This window comes from Bos grunniens, chromosome 20, assembly GCF_055505025.1.
Source record: "Bos grunniens cultivar Pamir isolate PY7600 chromosome 20, Bosgru_T2T1.0, whole genome shotgun sequence".
Classification (NCBI taxonomy): domain Eukaryota; kingdom Metazoa; phylum Chordata; class Mammalia; order Artiodactyla; family Bovidae; genus Bos; species Bos grunniens.
In genome coordinates, this window is record NC_141184.1 from 15289098 (window position 1) to 15309803 (window position 20706).

General features: G+C 43.5%; 1 protein-coding gene across 1 annotated transcript in view; it reads right to left on the minus strand.

Annotated features, from left to right (window-relative positions):
• RETREG1 (reticulophagy regulator 1) overlaps positions 1 to 20706 on the minus strand; it is a 158202-nt gene that overhangs the window by 104737 nt on the left and 32759 nt on the right. The window contains exons 2-3 of the mRNA XM_086362492.1: positions 11170 to 11276; positions 5049 to 5079 (exon numbers count right to left, since the gene is read on the minus strand). Of these exons, the coding sequence (XP_086218618.1) occupies positions 5049 to 5079; positions 11170 to 11276 (138 nt within the window). The remainder of the gene's footprint in view (positions 1 to 5048; positions 5080 to 11169; positions 11277 to 20706) is intronic.

Consider the following 20706-nt stretch of genomic DNA (forward strand, 5'->3'; position numbering starts at 1 on the left):
AGCCCCCTGGCAACCACCACTCTACTTTTTTTTTTTTTTATGAGTAACTTTTTTAGATTCCACATGTAAGTGAGATCACATAGTATTTGTCTTTCTCTGTCTGATGTATTTCACTTAGCATATGCCCTCCGGGTTCATTCACGTTGTCATGAATGACAGAATTTCCTTCTTTTTAGTGGCTGAATAATATTCCACTGTGTATATATGCCAGTTTTCTCTACCAGGTCATCCACCGGTGGACACTGAGTTGTTTCTCTGTTGTGACTACTGTGAATAACGCTGCAGTGAACACGGAGCATAAACATCTCTTGAGGGCAGTGACTTCATTCCCTTCAGATCTAGACCTGGGAGTGGAATTACTGAACCACCATCAGAATGGCTTATTTTTAATTTTTTGAGCAACCTCTATACTGTTTTCTGTAGCGGCTGTGCCAATCTATATTCCTAGCCACAGTGCACAAGAGTTCCCTTTTTAAGGAGCTCTTTGTTAATGGAAAAACTCTACAGTGGCATCATGAAGGTAGAGTGGTCCACTGTGTTTTATTTTTTAATTGGGGTATAGATGCTTTTCAATGTTGTGTTACCTTCTGTTGTACCATGAAATGAATCAGCAATATGTATACATATATCCCCTCTTTTTCTGGATTTCCTTCCCTCTTAGGTCATCACAGTGCATTAAGTATAGTTCCTTGTGCTATACAGCAGGTCCTCATTAGTGATCTATTTTATACATATGAGTATATATAAATCAATCACAATCTCCCAGTTTGTCTCACCCCTTAGTGTCTCACCTTCCCCGCTGAGTGTCCATACATTTGTTTTCTACATCTGTGTCTCTATTTCTGCCTTGCAAACAGGTTCATCTATACCGCTTTTCTCAATTCCACATATATGCGTTAATATATATTTGTTTTTCTCTGATTTACTTCACTCTGTATGACTGACCCAGCAATCCCACTATTGGGCATATACCCTGAGAAAACCAAAGTGAATAAAACACATGCACCCCAGTGTTCACTGCAGCACTGTTCACAATAGCCAGGACATGGAAGCAACCTGGATGCCCATCGTCAGACGAATGGATAAAAAAGATGTGGTACATATATACAACAGAATATTACTAAGCCATAAAAAGGAACGAAATTGAGCCATTTGAAGAGACATGGGTGGACCTAGAGGCTGTCATACAGAATGGCCCATCATTCCATCCACCTTTGAACAGTGAACTTCATGGCCCTTAAACCCAGCCCTCAGAAAAGAGGCCGGGTTCATTCTGGGACCAAGCATAAACCACTGGTGCAAAGCTGGGGTGAGGAAGGATAAAGCCAGCCTGACAGACCTGGGGATCCAGGTGTACGGGCTGTAACGGGAGAAAGGAAGGAGAAATGCTGATGTCTAACTACTGCCAAGGAAGAGAGAGACTTCACAGACCTCACAAGCGGAAAGATCCTCATCCCACCTGCCTCACAGGAGCAAAATCCCACCCCCTTCTGCCTGCAAAGATCCTCCTACTCATCACTGCACTTTATTCTTAAAATAAGATGGTTTTGAATGTTTCAAAGCTCAGCATGGTGCTCTGTGATGACCTAGAGGGATGAGATGGGGGATAGGTGGGAGGGAGGTTCAAGAGGGAGGGCATATATGTATACTTACAGCTGAGTTATGTTGTCATACCGCAGAGACTAACACAACATTGTAAAGCAATTATCCACCAAAAAAAAAAAAAAATCTATGATAAACCATAGTGGAAAAGAATACTTTAAAAAGAACGTGTGTGTATAAAACCGAATCACTGTGCTGTAAAACAGGAATTAATAACGTTGTAAATCAACTACTTGGGCATGTGTGCGAAGTCGCTTCAGTTGTGTCTGACTCTTTGTGATCCTGTGGACTGTGGCCTGCCAGGCTCCTCTGTCCATGGGATTCTCCAGGCAGGAATACTGGAGTGGGTTGCCATGCCCTTCTCCGGGGGATCTTCCTGGCCCAGGGATCGAACCAGTGTCTCCTGGGTTTCCTGCACTGGCAGGCAGGTTCTTTACCACCAGCACCACCGGGAAGTCCAAACAACTATACTTCAATAAAAATAAATTAGAAAAAAACCCACTGTACTAGCCAGTACCAGATACTAAGAATCACTGTAAACAATAAACCAAACCATCAAAGAAATGAAAGAAATCCATATTTTAATTTCACATCTCCAGTGTGATGAACAGAGAACAGAATGCAATTATACAGTGGAAAATGCAGTAAGAAAATCGGGGAAAGTATCCCTTCTAGTGAGAATTAAATCACTTTGAAACAAGCACTGGCCAAACAGAAAGGTAAAAGGGTAACAATCTGAAAGGAACACTGCATGCATACACGTACTCGCTCAGTCATGTCCGACTCTCTGTGGCCCCACAGACTCTGGCTCTCCAGGCTCCACTGTCTGTGGTATTTTCCAGGCAAGAATACTAGAATAGGTTGTCATTTCCTACTCCTGGGAAGCTTAAAGTAACACTGATCCCCTTGAATCACATTGCAGACTTTTTAGGGCTGGAATGAATTTTCGAGATGATTCTCTCTCTTACCTCTCACTTTGCAGATGAGAAAGCAGGCCGAGAGAGCAGTAACTTGGCAAGACCACTAGGAACAGGGTTAGGACCCAGGTGGAAAATCAGCTGCACTTGAATATCCAACTGGGTGACTTTGAAGTCAAAGAGACCTCCCTAGAAAGGACTATTTCCATAGCATGGCTTCTTTGGGGGCACACAAGCACTTCCCCAAAGGAGTAGAATGTTACAAATCTTTAAAAAGCCACATTGTAAGGAGCTAATTTCCAGTGGTCATGTATGGATGTGAGAATTGGACTGTGAAGAAAGCTGAGCACTGAAGAATTGATGCCTTTGAACTGTGGTGTTGGAGAAGACTCTTGAGAGTCCCTTGGACTGCAAGGAGATCCAACCAGTCCATTCTGAAGGAGATCAGCCCTGGGATTTCTTTGGAAGGAATGATGCTGAAGCTGAAACTCCAGTACTTTGGCCACCTGATGCGAAGAGTTGACTCATTGGAAAAGACTCTGATGCTGGGAGGGATTAGGGGCAGGTGGAAGAGGGGACGACGGAGGATGAGATGGCTGAATGGCATCACTGACTCGATGGACGTGAGTCTGAGTGAACTCCGGGAGATGGTGATGGACAGGGAGGCCTGGCATGCTGCGATTCATGGAGTCGCAAAGAGTCGGACATGACTGAGTGACTGAACTGAACTGAACTGAACCTGACACTGGCAAAGTGAGATCCTTGGTCCTGCCGGGCTCACTAACAGCTAAGGTTTTTCTCCAAACCCTTATCAAATACTCTAGTTAATTTCCATGCTGAGAAAGTGTGCCGTGGAAATTCTCCCAGGCAACTTGCAGCTACTTCAGAAGGGCTGTGGACAGCAAGGGCTATAGTAAAGATGGGCAATGCCTTAACCAGTCTGAGCAGATATGAAAGAATATTTAATCAAAAAGCTTTTAAAATTCCTTTGAAATTACACCCGCTGACTTGGTCAGATCTTCCCCCAGTCAGAATCAGGGAGCATGCTCAACTTCTCCACCTGACATTTGGGGAAGCATCTGCAGACATATCCTAGGAGGCTCAGTGTGTCAGCAAGGACAGGACAGAAACCAGGCCCTAGACGGCCAAGCTGGGGTGAGTCTGTGCCTGGAAGATCACATTTCCCTTCTTATAGCCAATGTCTCCTTCTGCTGAGTCTCTTGGCAAGTTTACATTCCCACCTACCCCACCTTGAAAATCTGAGCTCCAAAATGAAGACGCACACAGATGTCAACTAGTCATAAAATTGGACTTTACACCTGAAATAAACACACAGCTTTTAAGGGTATGTTATATACCAGGAAGAAATGATGCTAAAGCTGAAACCAGTACTTTGGCCACCTCATGCGAAGAGTTGACTCATTGGAAAAGACTGATGCTGGGAGGTATTGGGGGCAGGAGGAAAAGGGGACGACAGAGGATGAGATGGCTGGATGGCATCACCGACTCAATGGACTTGAGTTTGAGTGAACTCCGGGAGATGGTGATGGACAGGGAGGCCTGGCGTGCTGCGATTCATGGGGTCACAAAGAGTCGGACACGACTGAGCAACTGAACTGCACTGAACTGTCTCCTTTTTGAGTCTTCACTGCACACAGTCCACTTGGATGTAAGTTGAGCACTCAACCCTCTCTTTCAGTCATACGAGAATACTTTGAAGGCAGAACTAAAAAATAAATAACTACAAAAATTTGTTTTACTGGGGTGTTAACCCTTACATCTTCTTCACTTTCCCACTTCTCATACATGCAGTTCGTGATATTGATTACTTTCCCCGCATCACCTGCCCCAGCTCTCTCCTCCACACAGCAGAGCACCTTTACTTCCGAGTGGAGCACCTTTACTTCTGAGTGGAGAACCTTTACTTCCGGGTGGGGCCCTTTACTTCCGGGTGGACCACCTTTACTTCCGGGTAGAGTACAGTGGATGAAAACGGAACTACTTTGCCTGCGGCTGTGCCAGGAGCCCAGACGCTGGTAGATACTCGCTGTCCCCTCAAGCTTACAAACCTCCCACTCCTCTTCGCTGTTCCCCAAATCCACAGCTCTATGAACCAACAGCTCTCTCCTGGTTAACCTTCAGGAACGTTCCAGCAGAGTTCCAGGCCTCGGGGTCACCTGTTTTTCACCCACCTCAGCAGTGATGCTCACACCCCAAAATGAGGTTGGAGAGGAAATCCCCAATGAAACCCATCTCCCAACTCTTCCCTCTCCATACTCCTTCACACACTGTGACTCTCAAGCAATCTTGTAGCCCAATATTACAGCAATTTGCGAGCTACTTCCAAGAGCTAGTCCCAATTTTATCCTCATCCTCAGTTCAGCTGTATTTTTCTTTATTTTCCCACTCTTGTAGATTACTTTTGTCATTCTTGTCGCTAAACTATGGTTTCAGAGGCACATCTCGGTGGCCCAGTCACCTCTCCCACCCGCTCTTCATCAGTGGTAACACTGAAAGCAAGTTCCCTACCTTTCACTGAGGCTTCTCCACAACTGTGCACCTGCAATAGAAGTAAATGTGGAACGTTAGTGGAGGTATTTTCTGCTTAAGGTATTTCTCAACGTAGAAAGATTCTGGGCTACTTAAAATGGAATGCTTAGATCTTTAAACTCTACAAACTCTCAAATCATACAGTGTCTACCTCTGGTACTATAACTCATTCAGGAAAATTGTCCACAAATATCCACTGAGATTCTAATATATGCAAAACCGTTGGATAGGTAGCAGGAGAGATGGAACAGCAGAGAACACATGGTCCTGCCTGGAGGGCTGTACTGTCCCCTGGGGCAGACCGAACCTGCACTCAAGTGAACATGAACCAAGGTAGGGGATGTAGGAACTCTACAAGAAACATAAGCCATGAGAGTTCAGGGAGGACAGAAAAATGTGACTGGTCATGAAAGCACCAATGACAGAGGTGGTATATGAGGTGAACTCTGAAATGGTACTGACAAAGGGACAACTGTTATTTGAGAAAGGAGATTCATTCATTAAGTGTTTTGAGTGTATATCTAGGCTCAACTGAAATCAACGTTAAATTGTATATACATGTATATAAACATACACCTAGATCTCATTTGCTTTCTTAATTCTCCGATGACTTTCTTCATTGGACTATGTCTTGATAGTACGTTCCCAGATACCAGCTTTAATGAAGTTCAAGAAAAGAAATGGCCATGAGGCAGTTTCTGCTTTTTTCCATCAAATAAAGATGTTGTCCCTCTTGTGCTTCACTACATGCTTTTGTGTGCTCAGTCACTTCAGTTGTGTCTGACTCTTTGTGACCCTCTGGACTGTAGCCCACCAGGCTCCTCTGTCCATGGAATTTTCCAGGCAAGAATACTGGACTAGGTTGACATTTCCTCCTCCAGGGGATCTTCCCAACCAGGGATCGAACCAGCATCTCCTGCATTGGCAGGCAAGTTCTTCACCACTGAGCCACCTGGGAAGCCCCTCTCAAAGATCTATGTGATAAAGTCTTCTTAGAATTCAGCCCCAGGAAGTTTCTCAAAATTGCTTGCATCCTTTTATCAGATTATTAGAACTGTATAATTGATCTGGGTTCCCTTTCACCTAGATGAACAAATAAAGAAGATGTAGTGTAACATCTTATGGAAAAACTCAAATGAACTTTTTGGCCAACCCAATATACATATATAGTGGAGTATTACTTGGTCATGAAAAAAGAATGAAATTTTGCCATTTGCAGCAATATGGAAGGACTTGAGAGTATTATGCTAAATGAAATGAGTCAGGGAAAAAGAAATTCCACATGATTTCACTTACATGTGGAATCTAAAAAACAAAACAAATGAAGAAACAGAACAGAAATAGATTCATAGATAAAGAGAACAAACTGTTGATGGTTGCCAAAGGGGAGAGGGGTCAGGGAGATAGACAAAATAGGTGAAGGGGATTAAAAGGTACAAACTTCTAGCTATAAAATAAATCATGGAAATGCAATGCACACACAGAGAATATAATTAATAATATTGTAACAACTTTGTGTGGTGACATGATGGATGGTAACTGGTCTTACTGAAGTTATCAGTTCATAATGTATAAAAGAGGGCTTCCCTAAGTGCTCAGTTGGTAAAGAATCCATCTTCAATGAAGGAGACCCCGGTTCAATGATTCAATTCCTGGGTTGGGAAGATCTGCTGGAGAAGGGATAGGCTACCCACTCCAGCATTCTTGGGCATCCCTCGTGGCTCAGCTGGTAAAGAATCTGCCTGCAATGCGGGAGACCTGGGTATGATCCCTGGGTTGGGAAGATCCCCTGCAGAAGGGAAAGGCTATCCATTCCAGTATTCTGGCCTGGAGAATTCCATGAACTGTGTAGTCCATGGGGTTGCAAAGAGTTGGACTGAGTGACTTTCACTTTTAGTGTATAAAATATTAAGTCACTATGCTATACACCTGAAGCTTATATTGTATGTTAATTATAACAAAAAAATGGAAAAATGGTTGCTGCCTAAGGGAGCGAGAAAATTAGAATGATGAAGACAGCAGCACCACCATCACTGAACGTAGACCAGGCTGTGGCTGCTCAGGGCTGAGGGTGGGGCAGTGGTGAGAGGCTGAGCAGGAGCTTGAACTGCGGGCACAGAGCTGGTTCAGTGGCAGTGAGGCTGAACAGAAGGAAGCACCCTCCAGCCTTGTCAGGGGTTGGAGACAGCACTTCCAAAGGCTGAGGTCCAAGATGCGAAGACAGTCTAGGGGACCAAATCCAGGCCTTCACACAAGCCATGAGGGCACAAGCTGGAATGACAGTGCAGAGTGAGCACAAATGCCTACAGTTCATAGGCCATGATTCCAGGTGGGTCCATGTTCTGTATCAAATGGTTCATGTAGATTTGGCAGGAGGAAAGGCATAAAGGGACGGTGGTTGGTCATGCTCCACAGGGAGCATGTGGGGCTCTGCTGAGTGAGCCCTCCTCCACTGCCCAGGGAAGTAGGTAAAGAGCATCTCAAGACAGTGAGGGGCAGGTGGTGTGGGGTGTGGAGATGACTGGTTCTTTTGTAAAGAGAGAGAAGGTGGTGATGGAGAAGTTGAAGGCTGTGGGAGGAGTTTCCCACACCACAGATGCCTGCCCAGGAACCAGACTAGGGGGTTAATTCTGGGAGCAGGCACTTGGGCACAAAAAGCAAGACAGAAATCTATCACAGCCAGGGGGCATCCACACTAGTGACTCAGAAACCAGAGACATGGGGCCCCATGGGTTTTACAACGATTAAGTTCCAAGGCAGTACAGCCACACTTTTGCTCATCTATTTCATATTAAGTGTCGAGATAGTGTTAAAGATATAATGAAGGGAAAGGAGGGATACAATTAAATTCTTAACAAGAGGATTTTGGTTAATATATTTAGCCAGAAATGCTGTGGGAAGCAGGAAAGTTGGGGGAGAGGCGAGGAGACCGATGAGTTGGGGGTCCTTTCCTCACCACTCCTGCTGGGGGGCCAGGGTGTCTCATGAGAGCCCAGCGGCTCTAAATGAAGCCAATCCCCATATCTGGGTCCAACTTGAAACCAATTCTGTGCCTCCTGGAGACCAATTCATCACCACAGGGCCTTAGGCTGAAGGCCTATAAGACCAGGCTCCTGCCAACCACACATGGGATTCAATGGGCCTTTGTTCTAAAAGACTGGATCAGAAAGAATGAAGCAGGCACCAGGGCTTCTTCAGCCACAGAGAGGGAGTCCTGGGAACGCATGGGGATGAATCTTGTTTCTCCTTTTCTCATGCAGCAGAAACTCTGTATTGAGAGCAATGTCCCCCAGTGAAAACTCGGACAGAAAGATTGGTCCATTCCAAATGCCGGCCCTACAGGCAGAAGTGTGAGAGCTGGACTTGGTCAGAGTGGCACTCACAACAGGCCCTGGCTAGAGGAAGGCCCTCAATATGGACAAACTGATGGGTGACCAAACCCGTGATATTCAAGTGATGGGCCGGAAGCTGAACAGAGGGGCCCATACTGATGTAGGAACTTCTTTTTTAATGCTCTTGTCTGACCTCTACACAACTCTGTGGTATAAGGAGGATTTCTCATCATAGTATAGAGGTTCCAATTATGTAGGAGGATGAATAATGGTCCCCAAAACTATCAGGCCTTAATCCCCGAATCCTGCAAAATGTTACTTTATGTGGAAAATGTTATGTGTGCACATTCAGTCGTGCCTGACTCTTTATGACCCCAATGGACTATAGCCCGCCAGGCTCCTCTGTCCATGGGGATTCTCCAGGCAAGAATACTGGAGTGGGTTGCCATGTTCTCCTCCAGGGGATCTTCCCAAGGCAAGGATCAAACCCAGGTCTTCTGCATTGCAGGCAGATTCTTTACCATCTGAGCCACCAAAGAAGCCCCAACTCTAGGCAGAATTAGTATTTCTAGGGCGAACCAAGGGGCTTCCCCAATGGCTCAGCGGTAAAGAATCCGCCTGCAATGCAGAAGATGTGGGTTTGATCCCTGAGTCGGGAAGATCCCCTGGAAGAGCAAATGGCAACCCACTCCCGTAATCTTGCCTAGAAAATTCTATGCACAGAGAGCCTGGTGGGCTACAGTCCAAGGGGTCACAAAGAGTTGAACACAACTGAGCACGCACGCATATGTTAGGGTGAACAGAAAGCATCGGGTGCCCGGTTAAGGTTAGAAGGTATTCTCTGAAACAGAAAAGAGGGGCGTGGGGAGGAGGAGGACAAGGCAAGAAGGAAGAACATGTACAAGAATATAAACCAGCCTATATAGATTTGAGAAAAGTGGTAACTGGACAAAACCAAATCTGTTCATGTTCCCAGAACAGGGACCTCCAAACCTTGGAGGTATCTATCACCTCCAAGGAATCACCTCCAAACCTTGAAACACAGCCATGTGAAACAATCTTTCTAAATGGTTTACACATGAGTTAATTTAAGAACCATACAGATTTAAAATATAAACCGGATTTGAAGTGCACTATAGAGCACTGTAATGTTCCATACACTGGCATCACTGACTCGATAGACATGAGTTTGAATAAGCTCCGGGAATTGGTGATGGACAGGGAAGCCTGGTGTGCTGCAGTCTGTGGGGTCGCAAAGAGTCAGATATGACTAAGCAACTGAACTGAACTGATAGAACACTGTAGGGGCTTCCCTGGCAGCTCAGACAGTGAAGGATCTGCCAGCAATGTGGGAGACCTGGGTTCAATCCCTGGGTTGGGAAGATGTCCTGCAGAAGGAAATGGCAACCCACTCCAGTATTCTTGCCTGGAGAATTCCCAGGGACAGAGGAGCCTGGCTGGACTACAGTCCATGGAGTCACAAAGAATCGGACACGACTGAGCAACTAAGTACCAGGACTAGCCTATAGAGCACTGTGATGGTGCCTCCTTAACAGATGATGGTACATCCCTAACCGCTTACATCCCTGGTCCCAAGAATGTCATCAGGGAGGTTCCAGCAGCAGCCTCAGTGTCCCCAAAAGGGAACAGGACCCTGGACAGTTCTTATGTGCATCCACCCATAAGGACCCCAACCAAAATTACCCATTGGGGTTACATTCATTGGAATCAACTACCTCACTGTAACCCACTCTTAGCTACTTTTGATCGAATCAATCCTATTCCACTTAATTTCACGGAGCCCAAGTATTCCAAGCAGGGATTTTTACCTACTTACAAACATTTGCTCAAACCTTGGTAGAAAGAAGTCCCCCATTCCAAGTATGGAAACGCTTGACTCAGACGTATAGCATAGTTAAATCTTACACAAATATTTTAAATAATTCAAATTTTCACTTGAATTTTCAAAATTTGGTGTTTAAAATGAATTTATTTTTTCAATTCATTAAAAAAATGTATTTAACCATAACTTAATTGTTTTTAAGCCCTGAATTCACTGCTTTTCTCCACTGAGGCAGAGAAAAATTTTACATCAACTAGTCCATTTTCCTGGAGAAGGAAATGGCAACCCACTCCAGTACTCTTGCCTGGAAAAGCCCATGGACCGAGGAGCCTGGTAGGCTACAATCCATGAGGTCGCAAAGAGTCGGACACGACTGAGCGAGTTCACCTTCACTTTTCACTTTTCTGCATTGGAGAAGGAAATGGCAACCCACTCCAGTGTTCTTGCCTCAGAATCCCAGGGACAGAGAAGCCTGGTGGGCTGCCATCTATGGTGTCGCACAGAGTCGGACACAACTGAAATGACTTAGCAGCAGCAGTCCATTTTCCAATGGCTCAGTTTCGTCATGTGGGATGTAATAAATATTTAACTGTCATCCTCACTGCGGCCTACTTGAATATCAAAATGCCATTTAGAATAACAGTGCTCAGAGCCAAAATAGAAACCAGCACACGCAGACCATTTGCCCAGCAGCAGCAGTTATGACTAAGGACACATCTGTTCAATAAATGATAAATACCTAAATAAATTTAATAAATTTAAAAGTAACACTTAACAAACATTTAAACTAGAAAAGCCAGTGCCTATACAATCTGTTTATTTTGTTCCTTTTCAAAGACCACTTGGTTAAAATCTCTACACAAAGGTCAGACATTCAGGGTCTAGAAAATTAAATGCCATAAAAATGAATTCAAAGTTTTCTTACCTCTTGTTCTAGACAAAATCATATCCTTTATTATCTGCATAATAACACGTGTAAGGATCATGACGGAAATCAGGTGATACACTCTCCATGGAGTCAGTGCAAGGAACCTATCACAGCAAAAAACAGACAAATCATTGTTTCAATTTGAGGATTTTACCCTTTTTAAACAATTAGGTTTACTTTCTGCCACAGAAACAAAAAATAGATTCAATAATGATTTCACTTGTCAAAAGCACCCACAACGTGACCATATGAAAGTTACTTGGGACATCCCTGGTGGGCCAGTGGTTAAGAATCTGCCTGCCAATGCAGGGGACACAGGTTCAATCTCTGGTCCAGGAAGATTCCACATGTCTGGGGGCAACTAAGCCTGTGAACCACAGCTACTGAGCTCATGATCTAGAGCCCACGAGGTGAAACAACTGAATCCCATGTACCTACAGCCCATGCTATGCAACAAGAAAAGCCACCACAATGAGAAGCCCGAGCACTGCAACTACAGAACAGCTTCCACTTGCCGCAACTAGAGAAAGCCTGTACACAGCAACCAAGACCCAGAGAAGCCAAAAATTAAAGAAGAAAGAAAGTTACTTAATAGGCATTAGAGACAGTGAAATAAAAGCACCTGATCCATGTGTACTTTTGTGCCAGGCTTTTCTGCTCTAACTGCCCATCTGGGCAGAGGATTTGCAATTTCGGGTATGGCCCAAATAGCACTCTGCTAGATGGAATAGAATTGACCTGGAGCAGAATCATTATAACAAAGGCAGAGCTGCAGGGTCTTCTCAGGCACAGTCAGTCAGTCAGTTCAGTTGCTCAGTCGTGTCCGACTTTTTGCAACCCCATGGACTGCAGCACGCCAGGCCACCCTGTCCATCACAACACTTGCAGTATTCTCAAACTCATGTCCATTGAGTTGGTGATGCCATGCAACCATCTCATCCTCTGTCGTCCCCTTCTCCTCCTGCCTTCAATCTTTCCCAGCATCAGGTTCTTTTCAAATGAGTCAGTTCTTTGCATCAGATGGCCAAAGTATTAGAGTTTCAGCTTCAGCATCAGTCCTTTCACTGAACATTTAGGACTGATTTCCTTTAGAATTGACTGGTTTGATCTCCTTGCAGTCCAAGGGACTCTCAAGAGTCTTTTCCAACACCACAGTTCAAAAGCACCAATTCTTTGGCATTCAGCTTTCTTTATAGTCCAACTCTCACATCTGTACATGACTACCGAAAAAACTATAGCTTTGACTAGACAGACCTTTGTCGGTAAAGTAATGTCTCTGCTTTTTAATATACTGTCTAGGTTGGTCATAACTTTCCTTACAAGGAGGAAGCATCTTTTAATTTCATGGCTGCAATCACCATCTGCAGTCATTTTGGAGCCCAGAAAAATAAAGTCAGCCACTGTTTCCATTGTTTCCCCATCTATTTCCCATGAAGTGATGGGACCAGATGCCATGATCTTAGTTTTCTGAATGTTGAGCTTAAGCCAACTTTTTCACTCTCCTCTTTCACTTTCATCAAGAGGCTCTTTAGTTCCTCTTCACTTTGTGCCATAAGGGTGATGTCATCTGCATATCTGAAGTTATTGATATTTCTTCTCCCAGCAATATTGATTCCAGCTTGTGCTTCATCCAGCCTAGCGTTTCTCATTATGTACTCTGCATATAAGTTAAATAAGCAGGGTGACAATATACAGCCTTCATGTACTCCTTTCCTGATTTGGAACCAGTCTGTTGTTCCATGTCCAGTTCTAACTGATGCTTCCTGACCTGCATACAAGTTTCTCAAGAGGCAGGTCAGGTGGTCTGGTATTCCCATCTCTTGAAGAATTTTCCACAGTTTATTGTGATCCACATATTCAAAGGCTTTGGCATAGTCAATAAAGCAGAAATAGATGTTTTTCTGGAACTCTCTTACTTTTTCGATGATCCAACAGATGGTTGGCAATTTGATCTCTGGTTCCTCTGCCTTTTCTAAATCCATCTTGAACATCTGGAAGCTCACAGTTCACATACTGTTGAAGCCTGACTTGGAGAATTTTGAGCATTACTTTACTAGTGTGTGAGATGACTGCAATTGTGCAGTAGTTTGAATGTTTTTTGGCATTGCCTTTCTTTGGGATTGGAATGAAACCTGACCTTTTCCAGTCCAATGGCCACTGCTGAGTCTTCAAATTTGCTGGCATATTGAGTGCAGCACTTTCACAGCATCATCTTTCAGGATTTGAAATAGCTCAACTAGAATCCCATCACCTCCACTAGCTTTGTTCGTAGTGATGCTTCCTAAGGCCCACTTGACTTCACATTCCAGGATGTCTGGCTCTAGGTCAGTGATCACACCATCATGAGTATCTGGGTCATGAAGATCTTTTTTGTACAGTTCTTCTGTGTATTCTTCCCATCTCTTCTTAATATATTCTGCTTCTGTTAGGTCCATACCATTTCTGTCCTTTATTGAGCCCATCTTTGCATGAAATGTTCCTTTGGTATCTCTAATTTTCTTGAAGAGATCTCTAGTCTTTCCCAATCTGTTGTTTTCCTCTATTTCTTTGCATTGATCTCTGAGGAAGGCTTTCTTATCTCTCCTTGCTATTCTTCGCAGCTCTGCATTCAAATGTGTATATCTTTACTTTTCTCCTTTGCCTTTCACTTCTCTTCTATTCACAGCTATTTGTAAGGCCTCCTCAGACAGCCATTTTGCTTTTTTGCATTTCTTTTTCTTGGGAATGGTCTTAATTCCTGTCTCCTGTACAATGCCACAAACGTCCATCCATAGTTCTTCAGGCACTCTATCAGATCTAATCCCTTAAATCTATTTGTCACTTCCACTGGATAATCGTAAGGGATTTGATTCAGGTCATACCTGAATGGTCTAGTGGTTTTCCCTACTTTTTCAGTTTATGTCTGAATTTGGCAATAAGGAGTTCATGATCTGAGCCACAGTCAGCTCCCTGTCTTGTTTTTGCTGACTATATAGAGCTTCTCCATCTTCAGCTGCAAAGAATATAATCAATCTGATTTTGGTATTGACCATCTGGTGATGCCCATGTGTAGAGACTTCTCTTGTGTTGTTGGAAGAGGGTGTTTGCTATGAACAGTGCGTTCTCCTGGCAAAACTCTCTCTGGGGTCTCCTGCATTGGTGGCGGATTCTTTACCAACTGAGGTATCAGGGAAGCCTCTTCTCATGCACAGAGAGTAGCTAAAGTAGATGCCTTTTGCTTACTATTCTGTCTTAGTTTCTGTTTTATGCCATATTCATTTCTCTAACTCCTACCCATTTTCCCACCAATCTCTTAAAAAGAGCAGTTATTAGGAACCCAGTTTGCCAGCCCTTTCTCTCTAATATCACTGCTCTTTTGTCTATCTGCCCGCTTTCTCTCCAGAAGAAAACAAAGAATTCTTTATGATGAACAGCACACAAACCCTACAATACTTTTTTGGTTTGTTTGTTTTTGATTGGTTTTATAAAGGAATGGAAAGGCAAAGAAGTCACAGGGAGCTTTGAGCCTTCATACAGAGGTTGAAGCCCATTTTACATAAGTTAGTTGGTTAAGCTGCTAATTAATACTTCTTTGAAATCCTGTGAACTGAAGCCTGCCAGGTTCCTCTGGCATGGGACTCTCCAGGCAAGAATACTGGAGTGGGTTGCCATTTCCTTCTCCAGGGGATCTTCCCAACCCAGGGATTGAACCCAGGTCTCCCACACTACAGGCAGATTCTTTACCAACTGAGCCACCAGGGAATCCTTTCACTTGGGGCGATCATAACTCAGACAAATTAACATATATATCACTTAACACTAACTGTAAAGTAGTGTAGAATGTATTAATATAAAGAAGCATACATATATAAAGAATACATGAAAACTGCCTTCTAGGAACTTACTTCCTCATCAGAGAAATGAACACAGGCTGTGCTAACAAAATCCAAGGCAATGAGTCTTAATGCTATAGCAAAACATGGGCAAAGAGAAGAGAGAACCAAAGGAGGAGAAACTATTAACTCCAAATCAGGGAAGATCTAGAAAAGTGGCACTGAACTTAGTCTGGGAGGATGGATGCAATTCAGAGGTAAATAGAAGCTAAGTTCCAATTAGTGGATATAACATGAGTAGAAGAATCAGACAAGGGTGAGGTGTGCCTGGGGCATGCAGGTGGTCTGAGGTAGCCCCAGCAGAAGCAAAGGGATAAAGAAGAGAGTTGGGAGATTGGCAGAGAGAAGAGATTGAGGTGTCAGGCTCAGGGCTGACTGTGGCAAGCCCTGAAGGATATATAGGGAGTTTGGTTTTAACTCTACTGACAGTAGAGAAAAAGCCAAAGATATAGAGTAGGAAAATGAAATTGAGTGATTTAGGGAAATCCCTGAGGGCAGCAGGGAAGATACGGTAGATAGGGAGGAAACTGGCATTCAGGAAGGTTATGCAATGTGCTTGGTGGGAAGTGGCCAACATGAGATGCTGGTGAAGTACAGGTAAACCCTCTCCCAGAATGTGGGAAACCCAAGTTTAAGGTCTGGTTCTTATGCTAATTGTCTGTGTGTGACCTGGGCCAGAGTAGGTAGAATAGGTCAGTGCTTCCTAAGTATAGTTCTGCAACTGTTAGCAGCCTGGCTGCCTGGAAAGCTTGTTAAAATACAGATTCCCAGACCCCAGGCTCCTCCCCCGAGATCCTCTGAAATAGGTGGTTTAAATACTAGTATTTACATTCAATAAATATCTATTTATGGGGGCCTACACTGGGCCACTTCATGGCAAATAGTTGTGGAAACAATGGAAACAGTGAGAGACTTTTATTTTCTTGGGCTCCAAAACCACTGCAGATGGTGACTGCATACATGAAATTAAAAGACCCTTGCTCCTTGAAAGAAAAGCTATAACAAATCTAGACAGCACATTAAAAAGTAGAGACATTACTTTGCCAGCACGAGAGACAGTGAAGGACAAAGAAGCCTGGCGTGCTGCAGTCCGTGGGGTTGCAAAGAACTGGACATGACTGAGCAACTGAACCACAACACACTGAAGTGGCAGTTCTCAGAATTTTTGATAATGATCCACTGTAAGAAATTAATTTATATCTACATACATACAGATGAAACCAGCTTCAAAAGTGATATTTGTCCTTATAATGTGTGATGACTTCTGATACGTTCCTTCAATTCCACTATATTTTAAAATGCTGACTGCAACTCACTTAAGTGTCTCCACAACGAGTTGTAACTCAGTGTGACTCACATTGCATCAGAAGGAATCTGCAGATGTTAGATTACTATGTTTCATTAGAAAGGCCTTTGCTTCAGAGTCAGGTAAAGACCTAGGAGAGAAAGTTCCCTCAAGTTTAAATATCTTTTGAGCTAACCAGGAAGCCATTTAAGGATGTCTTAAAAACCAAAGAAATGCAAAATGAACTGAAGCAATGCTGGTCATTACTTATTCTTTTAGTGGAAATTACAATCTTCCAGGAATACAAAAATTAGGGAATGATAGGACTTTGACCCATCGCCCTGGCTGCTAATAGCTCTCATTTAGAGGGCACTACCATAGCAACTCCAAGAGCCCTGAGGATGCCCCTCATGTGCCCTGAGCCAGGGACTAGTTGGTATCTTGCCCAAGGGTCTCATTTGTCATTAAAGATCCTCAGCCAAATGAGAATGCAACCCAATCACTATTCAATACTTGGAGTGGAAATGCCAAAATTGTATGGGATTGCATGTCTCCTTGGTCGATGCATGTCTTTGCAGTCCAAGAGCTAAGAATAGAAATGTCTAAGAAACAAAGTCCTAATATTAATAATTTGTACTTAGGAAAAACCTGCATATTTTTGGTATTTTAGTTATTTATACTGGTTATGAGGATTCATCTCATGGTTGCAATTAAAATATGTAGCATAATTTAGACTTCTGATTTTGAAATTCAAATCACGGGAACACTTATGAATGTATTTATTTTATGGGAATTGCCTAATATTTGGGAGATCTTGGTTGTCAGACAAGGTCATTTTTTAAAACTTTTATTTTGTTATCTTTCAAACATATACAAAAAGAGAGACTGAAGTATAGTAAACCCAGCTTCAACAATTCTCCATTCATGGCCAGTCTTATTTCTTTATATTTCCACACACTGAAGCTCTCTCCTATTTTTATATCTATTTCTGCTTTATTGACTATGCCAAAGCCTGTGAATGTGTGGACCACAATAAACTATGGAAAATTCTTCAAAAGATGGGAATACCAGACCACCTGACCTGCCTCTTGAGAAACCTGTATGCAGGTCAGGAAGCAACAGTTAGAACTGGACATGGAACAACAGACTGGTTCCAAATACGAAAAGGAGTACGTGAAGGCTGTACATTGTCACCCTGCTTATTTAACTTCTATACAGAGTACACCATGAGAAATGCTGGGCTGGAGGAAGCACAAGCTGGAATCAAGACTGCCTGGAGAAATATCAATAACCTCAGATATGCAGATGACACCACCCTTATGGCAGAAAGTGAAGAGGAACTAAAGAATCTCTTGATGAAAGTGGAAGAGGAGAGTGAAAAGTTGGCTTAAAGCTCAACATTCAGAAAACTAAGATCATGGCATCCAGTCCCATCACTTCATGGCAAACAGATGGAGAAACAGTGGAGAAACAAATCTAAAAAATAAACAGATTTATTTTCTTGGGCTCCAAAATCACTGCAGATGGTGATTGCAGCCATGAAGTAAAAAGACACTTACTCTTTGGAAGAAAAGTTATGACCAACCTAGACAGCATATTTCGGAGAAGGCGATGGCACCCCACTCTGTACTCTTGTCTGGAAAATCCCATGGATAGAGGAGCCTGGTGGGCTACAGTCCATGGGGTTGCTAAGAGTCAGACACGACTGAGCGACTTCACTTTCACTTTTCACTTTCATGCAGTGGAGAAGGAAATGGCAACCCACTCCTGTATTCTTGCGTGGAGAATCCCAGGGATGGTAGGCCTGGTGGGCTGCCGTCTATGGGGTCACACAGCGTCGGACATGACTGAAGCAACTTAGCAGCAGCAGCAGAGAGCATATTTAAAAGCAGAGACATTACTTTGCCAACAAAGGTCCGTCTAGTCAAGGCTATGGTTTTTCCAGTAGTCATGTATGGATGTGAGAGTTGGACTATAAAGAAAGCTGAGCGCCAAAGAATTGATGCATTTGAACTGTGGTGTTGGAGAAGACTCTTGAGTCCCTGGGACTGCCAGGAGATCCAACCAGTCCATCCTAAAGGAAATTAGTCCTGAATGTTCGTTGGAAGGACTGATGCTAAAGCTAAAACTCCAGTACTTTGGCCACCTCATGTGAAGAGTTGACTCATTGGAAAAGACTCTGATGCTGGGAGGGATCGGGGGCAGGAGGAGAAGGGGATGACAGAGGATGAGATGGCTGGATGGCATCACCAACTCGATGGACGTGAGTCTGAGTGAACTCCGGGAGTTGGTGATGGACAAGGAGGCCTGGCATGCTGCAGTCCATGGGATCACAAAGGGTCAGACACGACTGAACAACTGAACTGAACTGAACTGAAGCTCTCTCCACCACATACACAGCTAAATTATTTGAAGTAAATGTCAAACTTCACAAAATTTTATTTTTTGTGTGTGTATTTGCAAATGTCATTTATCTTCAAAAACAAAAAGGGACTTTTAACCTAACAACAATATCACTATCACATCTAATAATACTGCTCAATGTCCTTAATGCAAACATTCTTTGATGTCGTCAGGTGCCTGTCAGCATTCCCAATTGCCCACTCATCTTTTGCACACATGTGTACACACACACACAAAAACACTGAAAGACTGAACCAGAATCTGAAAAAATCATACACTGAAACGGTAGATGTGAGTTTTAAGTTTCCTGTAATTTGTAGGTTTCCTGTCTGCCCCTCATCTGTCTCTCTCTATTTATTATTATTACTGTTTTTGCTTAAAATTATCATGGAAGAAACAGACTCATTTGTCCAGTAAAGCTTTCCAAAGTCAGAATCATTTCTTGTATCCTTGTGGCTTAGTGTAACATTTTCCTTTACCCCTTCTGCAGACTGTGAAAACTGGCAGTTGCATCTGCAGTCTTGACCAGATTTCGGCTCAGTTTCTTCTTCTATAGAGCTGCACGACAGGTGAACCTGTGTGCTCCCATCAGCAGGTACCCAGTGACCACTGTCTCGATTCTGTGACGTTAGCAGCCATTGGTGATGGCTGCCTGGCTGATATTTCCTCAGGGGCTACCCGGGGGTGGGAGCACTTCATTCTAGCTTCAGGTGTTAGCTAGGTCACATCGATCAAGAGAAACTTCCCTTCATCAATGTCGGATGACCAGAAGAGATGGATCTCAAGGCAAAGGCGGGATCAACACTTGATTCCTTCTCTTTATTTACCAGCCCTCAAAAAAAATGAGACCTTAGTGTTCTCTAATACTAAGATTTAAGGTAAAGGTAGAGAAGCTGGTCTCCTTCATTCCTTTTCAGTGTTTATGAATGATGTGCCACAGCCCCCGGAGTCTCATCCCTTCGGACCCTCAAGTGGCCCATCTTGGTGGGTTAATCAGGTTGGTTCCTGAGTCCCTTTGGTATAAACTGTAGTAACCTTTGATAATAAAACACTTTAAAGGGACAGGAAAAATATAAACTTTACAAATGCAGTTTAACATGTGGAAAGAAGTATAATGAAAGTTTTTAATGAAACCATTCTCAGATGATAAAGAATCTGCCTGCACTGCAGGAGACCTGGCTTCGATCCCTGAGTTGGGAAGGTTCCCTGGAGAAGGGAATAGCAACCCACTCCAGTATTCTTGCCTGGAGAATCCCATGGACAGAGAATCTGGTGTGCTGCAGCCCATGGTATCGCAATGAGTTGGACATGACTGAGCCACTAACACACACAATCATTCATCAAAGACTCTCTTGAAAGTGACTGCTAAAATTTCTTGGATTTATAAACATAATAATGCTATGATAGCTAAAATTGAAAGCTCAAGAATAACGAGGGTTACAATCTGACTAAATCAAATTATACTTTAAAAAAAAAATAGTTGAATAGAGGGCTTCTCTGGTGGTCTAGTGGTAAAGAACCTGCCTGCCAATGCAGGGGACATGGGTTCGATTCCTGGCCCTGGAAGATCCCACATGGCTCAGAGCAACCCAGGCTGTGTGCCACAACTATGGAGATCATTCGCGTAGAGCCTGAGTTCCGCACAAGAGAAGCCACAGCAATGAGAAGCCCCAGCACCACAACAAAAAGTAGCCCCCGCTTGCTGCACCTAGAGAAAGCCTTCCTGAAGCAGTGAAAACCCACTGCGGCCAAAAATAAAATAAATAAGTAACATCTTTTAAAAAAAATAGTTGAACAGAGTTGTTTCAAACCGATCTTTTCTTTTATGAAAACTGTCTTATAGGACATCAAAAAAAACAAAAACAAAAAAAAATCCCTGCCTGCCGGCCATAAGCGATTCTGATTCTGGCACTCTGTGGCACTACTCAGAGACGACTACACTTTTTCATCCAACCCATGATTCCCTCGGTAAGC